Genomic DNA, 12,807 nt, shown 5'->3' on the forward strand with positions numbered 1-12,807 from the left:
TCCTCACACACATGCACACATACACACATGCACAATGCTCTCCCTCACATGCGTGCACATGCACACATGCACGCGCGCAGCCCGTGCAACGTTGGGTGACGCTCCACTCCAGGCACCAAGGATGGGACGCAGGACCTTCTTCCCACCCAGTCACAGCACCAAAGTCCCTGAGTCAGAGATCAGTTGACCACAGGACCGCAACTGGTCCAATCAGAGTGAATTCTAAGACTTCTAGAAAAACTATTGAGAAGAGATACTTTTTAAATTTCTTCTGCTGAACCAAATGTGAGAGGCTATGGGTCTGGAGCCACCAAAGGTCACCACATGGAACCAGAGAAAAATGAAGCCAACGGCAGAAGATAGAGCAGGAGATGGGGGGAAAGTCCCTAAAATCCTGTGCACCTGGATCCAGCTGGACCTGAATGCGAAGGACGATAAATCCTCTCCTCTGCTTACGTCAGCTTGGGTTAGAGATGCTCTGTTGCTTCCGACAGAATGAGTGCTGATATTTTTCCTTTGAAGAGTGATCTTTGCTGGCAAGCAATGGGACTTTGTCTGACTATGACATTCAAAGGGTCCACATTCATCATCGACTGACCTCAACCCTCCAGCCGCACACGGTCCTGGACCTCTCCACGCCACAGGACGCAGTTAGAAGTGGCCGCTCTGACAACACTAATTCGGCAGGGCCCCCGAGGACATCGCTTCCCTCGGTCTAAGCTTCTGTGCCGGGCACATAACACACTCTCCAGCAACCGGTCTGCTGCACGTTGCCGTGAATCGATGTCTCCCAGACTGCCCCGCACTCCACAGCTCATTCCTAAAGGGCACTACGGCACCATGACAACATCGAAGGACTTAATTTAAGGAGCGGGGAGTCTCCCATAGCCCTGGGTACAATTTTTATTTCTGCCCATTCCTCTCCACGCTTTTTCCACATGCACCCATATTTTATAAAGTCATAATTGGATTGCACGTACTGGTCATAATCAATTGTGTGTGAGCATGAGTGTGCGTGTGTGTGCACACACACACCATCAACCCAAAGCACCCTGCACCCCAGAACATTCAACCCAATGCCCAGAAAATACCCCTCAGGGATCAGAGGACATGAGAAATGACACCACGGGGCGTGTGTGTGTGTGGGGGTGCGGATCAGACAAATCTAGAATGAGACATTCTACAAGACCACTGGCCTGGCCTCTTTAAAAGTTGATGTTATTTTAAAAAGAGAGAGTAAAGGAGAGAAAAATAAAACAGAGAGAGAAAGAGGGAGGGAGGGGGAGAGAGCAGGGGAGAGGTGGGGGACACTGTTCTAGACTGTGACACGTGAGTCTCGATGAAATTCCGCTTTGTACAGGAGTGGTGAGGGCATTACCAGGACCACTGGACGACGTGAATGTGACCTGAATGGCTGATATTAAAGGCGTTACCGTCGGTTTGCTTAGGTGTGAGCATGGTGTCGGGTCTCGTGGGAGAACATCTTTACGTGCAGGAGACACACGCTAAGAGACTAGGTAGGAAGCGCCAGGGCTCTGCCACTTACTCCCCAACGCGGCTCCGCGAACAGACACAGAGACCGACAGGGAGACACAGCGAGACGGGAGAGAGAGAGAGAGAATCCATAACCAGTGGGGCCAATTTCTGAATCATGGTAAGGAGGCTGCGTTCCCTCATATTTCTGACACGTTTCCGTACTCTGAACTAGTCCATAAAGTCAGTCGTGGAGGGGAGCGGGGAGGGGAACAGGCAGTGCCATCTCTCCAACTGTCAGAGCTCCGGATGGAGGCCCAGGACGCAGACGCTGGCTGCAGGTCACACAGCCCCGGCCCCAAGACGCCTCCTGTCACCCCTCTCTCTCTCTGGTTTCTCCTACCTTGGCACAGGTGAACCTGGATTCTTGTGTTGCACTTCTGAGAGCTGCACATTCCCCGCACGCGCACACGCACACGCACACGCACACACGCTCTCCCTCACATGCGCGCACACACACGCGCGCACACACACACACACGCACACACGCGTGCCCTGCTCCTCTGCCTGCGGTTCTGGGCCATCACCTCCAGCAAGCGCCCTCACTGTGACACTCCAGATCAGCACGGCCATGACCCACAGTTCACACTAGCGGCTGGTCCTGCTGCCCACTGCCCTGAACCCCCACGCCCCGCTGCGCCTGTGTCCTGTGTTCTTCAGAGGTCACCTGACGCTGGAGGCAGATGGGGCAGAGGTTGACGGCCAACTGGCTGGGGCCGGGCACACACACAGGATCGCATTTGCCCCTGGCAGGGTGCAGGGCACAGCGTGCCAGGCGGGGGGCCCGGCCCGGCCCCACCTGGGCCCCACTGCTCATCTTCTCCACGTGGGGCGCCCGCCACCTTCCAAATCCAGCCTTCCTCCAACTGGGGGCCAGCTCGCTGGGGACGACGCCCAGGCCTGGGACCCTGTTCCCACACCCGGCCGAGAGCCACCCCTTACCTGCTGTGAAAGTAAGAAAAGAAACGTAATCGTCTAAACCCATAGCTCTGGACCACCCCCATCCCCACCCCTGCAAAGTCCTATAGTCAAGAGTAAAATAAGGCTCTCCCCACAGGCCCGGGGTACCCCACCCCCTCCTGGCCTCTCCCACCCCCGACTTCCCCCACTGTGTGTGGTCGGCAGGGCAGGGGCAGGGCGGGGCAGGGTGGGGTGGGATGGGGTGCTGCTGCTGAGGACAGGCCAGTGTCCTGCTCCCAGTGGCCACTGCACAGTCAGCCTGCCCTCCACGCCTCGGAGCCCCAAGTGGCCTTACTGGCTGGAAGGCGCCCACTGGAAGACTGGGGTGAGTCTGGTCCCACCCGCCTAGTGATGGTTGAGTTTACGTGGCCAACGGTGCACAGTTCGGTCAAACACCAGTCTAGACGTTGCTGTGAAGATATTTATGGATGCAGTTAACACTGACAACCAGGAGACTGAGTAAAGCAGACATCGTCCAGAATGTGGGTGGGCCTCACCTCATCAGTTAAGCGCCTGAAGAGTTAAGCGCCTCAAGACTCCAACACAGAATCCCTGCCTGAGTCGCCCGCAGACTGCAGGCTTGCTGGTCCCCGCAACTGCACGAGCCAACGCCCTTAAAACGAAGCTCCCTACAGTCAGCCCCCTGCATCTGTGGGTTCGCCGTCCATGGACGCAACCGACTGCAGCTCAAAAATAGCTTTTAAAAAATGTCACGTGGTTGCAGACATGTAGTCAGGCCTACGATGATGGCCGCATCTGTCCTAGACAGGTACGAAGCTTTTTTCCTTGTTCTGATTCCCTCGAGAGAACAGTAAGACAACTATTTACTTTGTCTTAAATATTATAAGTAACCTAGAGATGATTTAAAGTACAAGGAGGATGTGCGTCGGTTACTTGCAAGTATAATCCGAGGATTCTGAGATCTGCAGGGGGGTCCTGGAGCCAGTGCCCCTGGTTACCGCGGACGACTGTATTTAAACATCTCCTAATCTGTTGTGCTGGAGCCTGACAGGTGAAGCCTCTTACACATTCCGATTTCTCCTTGCCATGAATTATCAGAATCACAAAATCGTGGAGCTAGGAAGGGTCCCAGTGGACGTCTCGTGCCACCAACCGTCACTGTACAGCAGGAAAACTGCGGACCAGAGAGGGGAAGGGACTTGCCCCACGCCACACAGCAAGTCCGTGAAACCCGGTCTCCTGACGCCTGCCTAGAACCAGAATGACTCGGAGTATGGTGCGAAATGTCAAACATTTCTTTAAAAACGCCAGAAGGAGAATACCCACCGGCACGGGCCACCACCCCCGCCGCCCACCATTAGTGCTTTCCCTGCTCCCAGGCCCATCTCCAAGGTGTGGTTCTGTCCTGGAGCCCTCCACCCGGGCAACGGGACCCCACCCCTCTTCCCAGAAAGCTGTCTGAACTGTCACGTAAATCGCAGGCGATTCACTGGGATGTTTACTACCAGTCCCCTTGAGCCTTCTTGTAACTGTGGGGCCAGCCTGTGCCCACGGAGACCTGGGCATTGTCTAGATCTGAGACAAGCCCCAGCCCCCATCAACTCGCGATTGCTGTTCCAGTCCTCCTTGTAGATAGCCAGGAACAGCACTAGATCTTTCTTGTCTATGAACCTGCAAATTCTGCCCCTCAGCCGAAATTCGGGACCATCTCTCCTCTTCCCCTCCTCCCTCCCTCTTCTCCCCCAAATCCTCCTCCATTGGCCCGTTCATTTCAATACTTCTGACCTATAAAGGCCTCTGTCCTGTGAGTCTCTTCTCGATTAGCGACGGCATCTGCCTGGTGCCCTCCTGAGTCGAATAAAACCTTTAACACGCTGTTCATTTTTTACATTAGTAAGACGGTCGTGATTTTTATCCCTTTCTGAAAATTATCTTTTCGTGTAACTGCGCCGGGCACCCAGCCCCTGGTGACGAGCAGGCACTGAATGAAGGAAACGCATTACTGACCAGAACACAGGCTCAAAGGGAGGGAGACGCCAGAGCTTGAGTGTAAGTTCAGCCTTGTCAGCACCCCGCACCCCGCACTCCCGCATCCCTGACGTCCTGCCCCAGTGGCTACAGCCACAGAAACCCGGCCGCCTGAGGCTCTCCCAGACCCCAAACTGCTCCCACCCACCCCAGGGCCTTTGCACAGCTTCTTCCCCCCTGGGCCTGGTAGGTTATTTCTGTCCCTGAGGGGTTTCCTCCCAAGAACAAATACGTCATCCCAATATCGATTCTCTGACCTCTGACACCAACTGGGTGTCCTACAATTCGACCCCATTCTGATACACCCAGCGGCAGTTACCACTGGTGTATGGGCTGCGTCCCACGGGACCGCCCCGCTTCACGCCCAGTCACAAGTCCCAGGTCCCCAGTCCAGCTGTGCTTCTCTCCGACTCGGCTACAGATTCGGGGGTTCCCACGAACGTCCCCCTCAGGTTCAGTAATTCGCTAAAACGACTCACAGAGCTCAAAAAACCACTTCCCTTACGATGACCGGCTTATCCTCAGGGACAACCAAACAGGGTGCACAGGGCGAGGCATGGGGCAGGGCACGCCCGGAGCCCCCAGGCCCCCTCTGGGTGCCCCCCAACCAGCACATCGCTGTGTCCACCAACCCGCAAGCTCTCTCAGTCCCACGGTTTCAGGCTTTCCCCCCAAGTTTCACTGCCCTGGGTGACTGAGCTCACCCTCCAGCCCCGCCCCTCCCTGGAGCTGGTCGGGTGGGGGCTGACGGTTCCAACTTTCTCTTCTCCCACTTGGGGAAGGGGCCCCATCCTGAAGCTCTCTAGGGGCCGGCCCCAGTCACCTCATTAGCATAAACTCAGGTAAGGTCAGAAAGGGCCCCATAGGAGTGAAATCCACGCTCACTGGTGCTTGGGGGGATTGCAGGGGCTTCGGACACTCTGTGCCAGGAACCGGGGACAAAGACCAGGCACATACTGGTATCCCACCGCAGCCCCACCTGTCCTTCCGGCCTGCTACGAAAACTGTCCCCTCCATCAGAGGTCTCGGCCCCTCCCACACGCGCAGCACCTGCAGACATCACGCCCGGCTCTCCACCGGGTCCGAGCGGATACTTACTGTACCCATTTCATGGTCCTCGGGCAATGTCACCGTGGGCCTCCCACAGTGGTTTCCCAAGGACAGAGGTCTTGCCTGGACTTGCTCACATGGACCTTGTCCCCAGTACCACGCCTGGCACATGCAGGCCTCCAGGAATGCCAAAATCACGTGATGACAAACCACACATTCCAAACGGACCCCTTCCCTTGACGGTGGACTTCGGAGCACAAGCTCCGTCACCCCCAACCGGCCTCGCCCTCCACCTGAGCCCACACAGCTCGACTGCTTCCTGGATCTCTCCCCGCCAAGCCCCTTCCCTCGGAGCCTCCCCCGGGATGGGGACTCGGACACAGAGGAACCATCGGCACGTGAGGCCGTGCTGGCCGGAGACGCGGACCAGACCCAGCATACCATGACGCGGATGTCACATAAAGAGATTTCTAGTCACCCAACTATTCTACTTATCGCTCATAGCAAAATGGTTTGTTGCTATAAAAATATATTTGCGCATTATACAAATAGACCCTCACAGCAATTACCTTAATGCTGTAGCTGCAAATTAACACCTACTTACTTCGGGCAAATTAGCACCCAATTTCATTTGCGTGCCAGGGTGGATGCACAGGCGTACAGGGAAGGGCTCCCCATGGCGCTGGCACAACCTGGTTCTCGTCTGGGAACGGGGCATTCTGAAAAGAGGGGGGCACCCCCGCCATCCAGGCCCACCCCCGTGTTTCCCGGGGGGGTGGGTACCAAGATCTAGAGACAAAGGGGCTGGCACAGGGTGCCAAGTCTGGGTGGCAGGGGTGGGACCACTTGCTCATGGCTGAGAAAGGGGTCACCACCAAGTTGGGATTCCAGGGTCTCCTAGTGGCACCCCACAAAGAGTCATTTTCACCCATTTGTCTCAGCTCTCATAAATTCATTGATACAGACTCCCACTACCCACTCTGCATCGCAAACACCACCGGTCCCTGACACTGGAGAGAGGCAGATGCAGACTGTTTGGCCGGGTAGTGGAGCCAGAAGCCACTGGAATTGGGCATGACACCTGGGTGAGACACCCCAGGTGGCAGCAGCAAGGCCCAAACACGCTATGACCTGCTATGTGACCTTGCCAGAGGCCTGCCCACAAGTCTCAGGAAACCTTAGCACTCTGAAGGGACGATGGGACCTGTGAGGAGCTGCTGGGGTCACCCGCCCCCGTGGCTCTTGCAGACGCCAACGTTAAGACTCAGGGCTACGCCCATAGCCTTGTGGGCACACGAGGCTTCTCCCTCCCCTGCATCCCTGTTGCCCTGCCCAAGGGCCCAGGCGCTCACTCAGGTGTGCACCCCACTCCTGCACAGCCCCCTAGCTGCTCCCAGGGCTCTAATAATCGCCTACAGAAATCCCATGCTCTTCTTCCAAGCTTTGCTGGGGAAGCCAAGCTGAGCCAATCGGCGTGTGGCAATTTCCCTGAAGATGACGCGGTTGGGGCCCCTGCCACCATCTCCATCACCTGCACTCGGACCTTTCGAGATGGGAGACACTGAGCCCTCTCCTCCCCTCCCTGAGGGATATAAATCCCACGCTCTCCACCCCGAACCCAGATCTCGAGCCAGCCCCCTCCCCCAACCCTGCCCTCGAATATCCCAATGCCTTCTCCACACCTCCCACGACACCCTCAGAGAGCCAACAGCTCCCTACAGTGGTTGGGATACAAATCAAACTCCTACGAACCCCTGCAAACGTGGCGGCCTGGCCCTGCCCCTCTCCAGGACTCACGCCACCTCCACTCGTGTCCTCTCTGCTCCAGCCACACAGGCCTCCAGCTTGTTCCCCAGACGCAACTGTGTCTGCCTCAGGGCCTTTGCACATGCTGTCTGTCTCCTCTCCCTGGAACACCCCGCTCCTGCAGCGAGTAAGTGATGCGCACGCGGTTTCTGTTATAATCATTGGTTCAAGTCCAATGCAATCATGCAGTCTGAATTCAAGTCTACCTCCTCACTGGCCTCCTTGGAAACTGAAGTGGGGTCCACAGGGCCCCCCAAAACCCACCCTCCACCTTCAGAGGCCTCTTTACAGAAAAATCGGGTTACAGTTTAGCCAGGTCAAATACTTTCCCTTAATGTGGCCGGAGAGAAAGGCACCCCAGGTCCCAGGGGAACGCCAGGCCTCTCTGTACCCCCCAAACCAGGGACCTGGTTCTGATTCCCTTGTGCCCCCATCCAGAGACCCCTCTGTCCCTCTGCAGTGTTGGCCGCCAGGCCCTGTGCTGGCCACTGTGAGAGGGTTGGGGGTCTGGGCTGAGCAGGTGGGGGTGAGCCTCATTGGCTTCGACCACCCCAAGTGTCCCCGATGAGGACAAACACGCCAGCCCCCAGCCAGCCAGGCCAGCGTCTCCTCTGCTTGTTTTAATTTTAAGACCAGGTGGGGAGTGGGGCCAGGCCCCAGGACTCCTGACCTGCCAAACCAGTTGCTTCTGATGGACAGTAAGTCACAGGCTTCCACGGAAAATGAACTTACTCACTGCCCTGCTCTGTCCCCAGTCACCGAGGACAAAACCACTTGGCCCTCGGCCTGGGCAGAAACAGGTGCCACCGAGCTCATTCCACACGCTCATTCCACACGAGTCTCTGTAAGATCTTCTGCCCTCAGGGGCGGAACTAACACCAATAAACGCAAACATGCATCGAGCTGCCACGCCCGTTTTAGGCACTTGGCACAAATTAAGTCATTTGATTTTCCCCATCGCCCTAGGCATTGTCTGTGTTTCACAGATGGGGAAACCAAGGCTCGGAGTGGCTCGCGCCTCTGGTTGGCAACTCGAGGTCACAGTGCCGGCGGCTATCTACCGCACCCCGACGTTATTCCGTCTGAGCCCCAGGAAAACCTGCTGCTTATGACGCCCGTGTGGGAGGTGAGAAAACGGGACCTCGAGAAGTGACTTGGGGAGCGTCCTCTGCCCGGTTTCCAGCCTTCCAGGGACACAGACGCCTGGGCAGTGGCACCTCCGGCCGCCAGGAGCTCAGGAGCTCTGGAGCCTGCACACAAAGCTCACTGGGGATGGGCAGCATGCTCGCCTGCACTGAGCGCCACTCACAAGGGCATCTTTGAGGCCGCCCCTGTGCCCATAGAGCCGGGCCCAGAAAGGGGCCCCCCATAAAGCTACCCCGGGAGGCCCAGGACCTCTAGATGCACTTGGCACATCTTCATTGAGCATCAGTTTTAATCAAAAGGTTGAGGAAAAAGTTAAGTCATTTATCTGAAAACGAACGGAAGGTATCACTTTTATACACCCGTGCTAATCCACACAGAGCTGAAGGGCGGTCACTGGCAGTCTCTGAATGTCTCCCCCGGAAGGCGGACCTCAGTGCCCTGCGAGGTGGCACAGCCCGGGGTGGGGGAGGCTCGGACGGTGCAGCTGCAGCATGGCTGGCTTCAGGTCCTGGCTCTCCACTCACTGGCCCTGTGACCTCGGAAAGTCACCTAAACCTCCCTGCCTCAGTTTCTTCATCTGTAAAAGGGGGCAGTAGCAGCCTCTGCCTCGTGAGGCCGGTGCGAGGGAGAACTGAGGGTATCAAGTGTGCAGCGCGGGCTCGACGGCCATGAGTCACGGTGACGATTCTGTGGAAAGATGGCCATGAGGGTCACGCTATGGGTCAGGAGGCTGAGTCCCCCTCAGTGGAAGTGACCTGCTCAAACACTCGGTCTCCGACTGCCTCGCCTCTTTCTCAGCCGCCTGCTGCCTCAGTATCCCCGGCAGTGAAGGAGGGTACAATCCGGCAATGGCATGGATTTTTAGATGTGGTACAAGGTACGCACATCCGGGACCTCCAGGGTGGCCTGAGCTCTTGCTGTCCTTTGTTTAAAAGAAGTCGCCATGGATGGAGACCCTGTGACCGGGGGGCGTGCCCTTGGCCTGGAACGCGCCTGTTAGGGAGAGGCCACGCGTCCACATAAGTCTTCAGACCTTAAGATCGCACCTGAATGACTCAAAGACAGCATCCAAGTACACTGCTACCAGCCCCACCTGTTAGTTACTCCATAGGCATTTCCACCCCCACCCAACCTGTGAGTTCCCTCCAGCCACCTCCAGCCCCCGCCTCCAAGGGACCTCATTGTGCCACACTCTTCCCTGCCAACCTCCTATCCATCTTCCAGCTCTATGGCTGCCTCCTTCAGGAAGTTCTTGACCACTCACAAGTCCCTGGCTTCCCTCTACCACACAGAGACCAGACTCTGGGTCCCCTGTGGGCAGGGGCTGGGGAGGTGGCTGTCCTCAAGGACTAGCTGGGCTCCTGCCAGTGACCTGTGTCCCCCTTCACCTCCCTACCCGCCGGCCCCGCTGTTGGGTTGAGGAACGGTTTGTCACTGCATTGAAGGAGAAACTCACAAACAAGATCCTACAACTGCCAACACAGCGCCAAGGATGTTTACTGTTGAGTCTTAAATTGTAAGTTCGCGCCTGGACAAATGTCGACACTACATTCTACAACACTGTCTGGAATTGACACAGACTCTGACACAAAACAAAGTTGGTGGCCATGTCCCCAGCCCGCCATGTCCCCAGACGCCAAACAAGGGCTGGCAGGAATTCCTCCTCGTAGAGGATTCCGCGTTCCTTCTCCGTGGCCTGAGCGGCCACCCTGCCTACACCTCCCACAGCAGGGGACAACTCCCAAGCCAGCAAAGCGGCAGTGGCTCCAAGCAATTCTCACGATGGCTCCCTGCCAGGGTTGAGAAAAGCGAAACCAAGGCCTCTCCCCTAACTGGCGATTGTGGAGGCTGATTACCGCGCCATTGAAGTTTTTGGCCTAGTAAGTCTTGGGGGGTCCATCGCCTGTGTTGACCCGGTCAGCACCCCCGCGGAGCCCCTGCCTTCCAACCCGCGCAGCACCTGCTCTGACGACGCCTCCCACCTCCCGGGTTCGGGGACAGGGACCTGATGAGTCTGTGCGGCATGCCAACCGGCTGATGGGAGACCTCGAATTAGGGGAGGAAAAACGGGGCGGGGGGCGAAAGTTTGGGTTGAGACAGCCCAGCTGGACCGGACCCAAACACGAAAACCCTTGGGGAGAAGTGAGGGAGCAGGCAGGGGGAGGGGTGGGAGAGGAAGGGGAGGAGAGGCGCGAACGATGTGGGAGGGGAGCGCACTCTGGGACAACCAGGGGCCGGGGGCTGGGACCTGGGTGGGCGCTGGTCTCTGCACCGCGCCACCTGGCGCCGCGCCCCGCCTCGGCGCACCTGAGCAATGGGCCGGGTCCGGCCCGGTCTCTGGACCCGGGTGGGCGCTGGTCTCTGCACCGCGTCACCTGGCGCCGCGCCCCGCCTCGGCGTGCGCACCTGAGCAATGGGCCCGGTCCGGCCCGGGCTACACCCTCGGAACCCGCGCGGCGTCCCTGCCGGGCACAGGTGGGCTTTCTCCCGCGGACGCCAGGCCTTACCTGCCGGCGCCTCACCTGGGCTCAGCTCCGAGTCCACTCACCTGGCCCCGCCCCGGACGTAGCTCCCGCGCAGGCCCCGCCCCTCGCTCCGCCCCCGACCGGCCGTCGCTACGTATTTCCCTGGAGCCCCGGCCGCTCCGGGGTCCCGCTAAGTCTCCGCGGAGGCCGGGGCGGGGCCGGGACAGGTGGCTCCGCCTTGTGGGCGGGGATGGAGTTGGAGTATGAGAGCTCAGACGCCCCTCGCACTTTGCACCCGAGGCACCCTGAGTCCCGCGGTCTGCCTTCGGCACAGCACCCACGCCTGGGGCGGGCACTTTCCTGTGATCCATTTCTCCATTTTAAGAATGTGCAAAGTGAGGCGGGAGGGGGCGAGATCTGCGAGAAAATATTCAGAGGAAATATTCATTCGACAAATGCCCCAAAGCATCCTCTGGGCCAGATGCTGACTTCGCAGGCACAGAATCCCACAGTGGCAGGGGCTGGGCAATCCCACAGGTGGCCGTGACCCAGGCTGAGGAGCAGGGAGGACTTCCTGGAGGAGGGGGTATGTGACCAATCGTTGGGCCCCTAAGGGTCACTCAGGGCTGAGCGTTGCGTTTCTGCACCTAGCACAGTTACTGTCCCCGCCCCGAGGCAGGGGTCAGACAATCAGGGAGGCCCAGGCTGGAGTGCAGATACCCCTGGAGGTGACTGGTCCCCCAGGCAGGAGGATGGCTGGTCCTTCGATACCATCGCGTCCCAGCTCTGGGAGCAGCTCAGTGAGCTGGAGCTGTAGGGATGAGTTTGTATCAGGTCGGGCGCTGAATGCCAGCTGCCTCCCCGCTCCTCCCCGATGTCCGAAGGTCCGTGCCCGGGGCTGGGGGTCTGCACCTCCTCTCATCGGCACTCACGCCTGCTTTCAATACGCCTATACCCCGCTCCCCAGTTACATCTCCTGACTCCAGGCCCCTGCCTCTAACTGCTCCCCGACATCTCCACGTAGAGACCTTAGCAGGCAGCTCCGGCTCCCCTGACCACATGGGGCTCCTCTCCTGGGCTCCCCACCCCATTCCCCACTGGCCCCATCCAAACTGTTGGGTCATCTTGGTTTCCCTGGTTCTCCCACACCCCTGTGGCTCTTCCTTCAAAATGTGTCACAATGCCACCACGTCTCTCCACCCACGTTGACCCTAGTGGTCCAGGCCACCAGCATCTTTCACGTGGCTTTGTGTCCCCTAATGGGTCTCCTAGCTTCTGCCCTCACCCCCTTCAATCTGCGTCACCATGGCAGCCAAGGGGATCCTTTCCCAATGCTTCCTTTCCCAGGTGCTCTTCTGGGGTTGAGGAAGGGGGCACCAGCAATGCCACAATCCCAGGCTGCCTTGGATGGAAGGTGGCATGGCCGCTGGCAGCCCCGGGATCACGTGCGGTGGGTAGGCTCTGTGGGCCCCAGTGGCCAGTCATTCACTTACAGTAGCCAGTCAGGTGAGTCGACCCCTCTAGAGGCGGGGTCTGATTGCAGAGGCCAGTTTCACAATGTCACCCTCTGCCACAGCGATTGGTTCAGGTTCTGGAAGTAACGTAGGCCATCGTCGAGCCACAGTGAGCACGCCGTGCTGGACTTCGCCTGGAAATTTGGGGAAGAATTCTTGCTCTTAGATGGGGAAGCCTGGTGCACAAGGGACACCGGGCAGCCATCCTGTGACCGCAAGGAGACCTAGGCTTAGGAAGAAGCAGAGGTGGCAGGGAACTGGGTCCTTGGTGACATTTCAGAGCCCCTGGACTTTCTTATTAGATGTACCAATAAATCCTCTTCTCGTTTAATCCAGTGTGAGCT

At 58.1% G+C, this 12,807-nt stretch overlaps 1 protein-coding gene across 5 annotated transcripts in view; it reads right to left on the reverse strand.

Annotated features, from left to right (window-relative positions):
• Positions 1–11,351, reverse strand: part of ARHGAP8 (Rho GTPase activating protein 8) — a 49,200-nt gene extending 37,849 nt beyond the window's left edge. Inside the window, exon 1 of one of the 5 annotated variants that reach the window (XM_039863207.1) lies at positions 11,033–11,351. In XM_039863207.1, the coding sequence (XP_039719141.1) occupies positions 11,033–11,320 (288 nt within the window). In that variant the 5' untranslated portion in view covers positions 11,321–11,351. Of the gene's footprint in view, positions 1–10,791; positions 10,815–10,890 lie in introns of those variants that run through there. The other 4 variants (XM_039863208.1, XM_039863210.1, XM_039863209.1 and 1 more) reach the window with 4 other exon arrangements.
• Between the last annotated feature and the right edge of the window lie 1,456 nt (positions 11,352–12,807).

This window comes from Pteropus medius, unplaced genomic scaffold (genome assembly GCF_902729225.1).
Source record: "Pteropus medius unplaced genomic scaffold, Ma_sr-lr_union100, whole genome shotgun sequence".
NCBI classification, from domain to species: Eukaryota; Metazoa; Chordata; class Mammalia; order Chiroptera; family Pteropodidae; genus Pteropus; species Pteropus medius.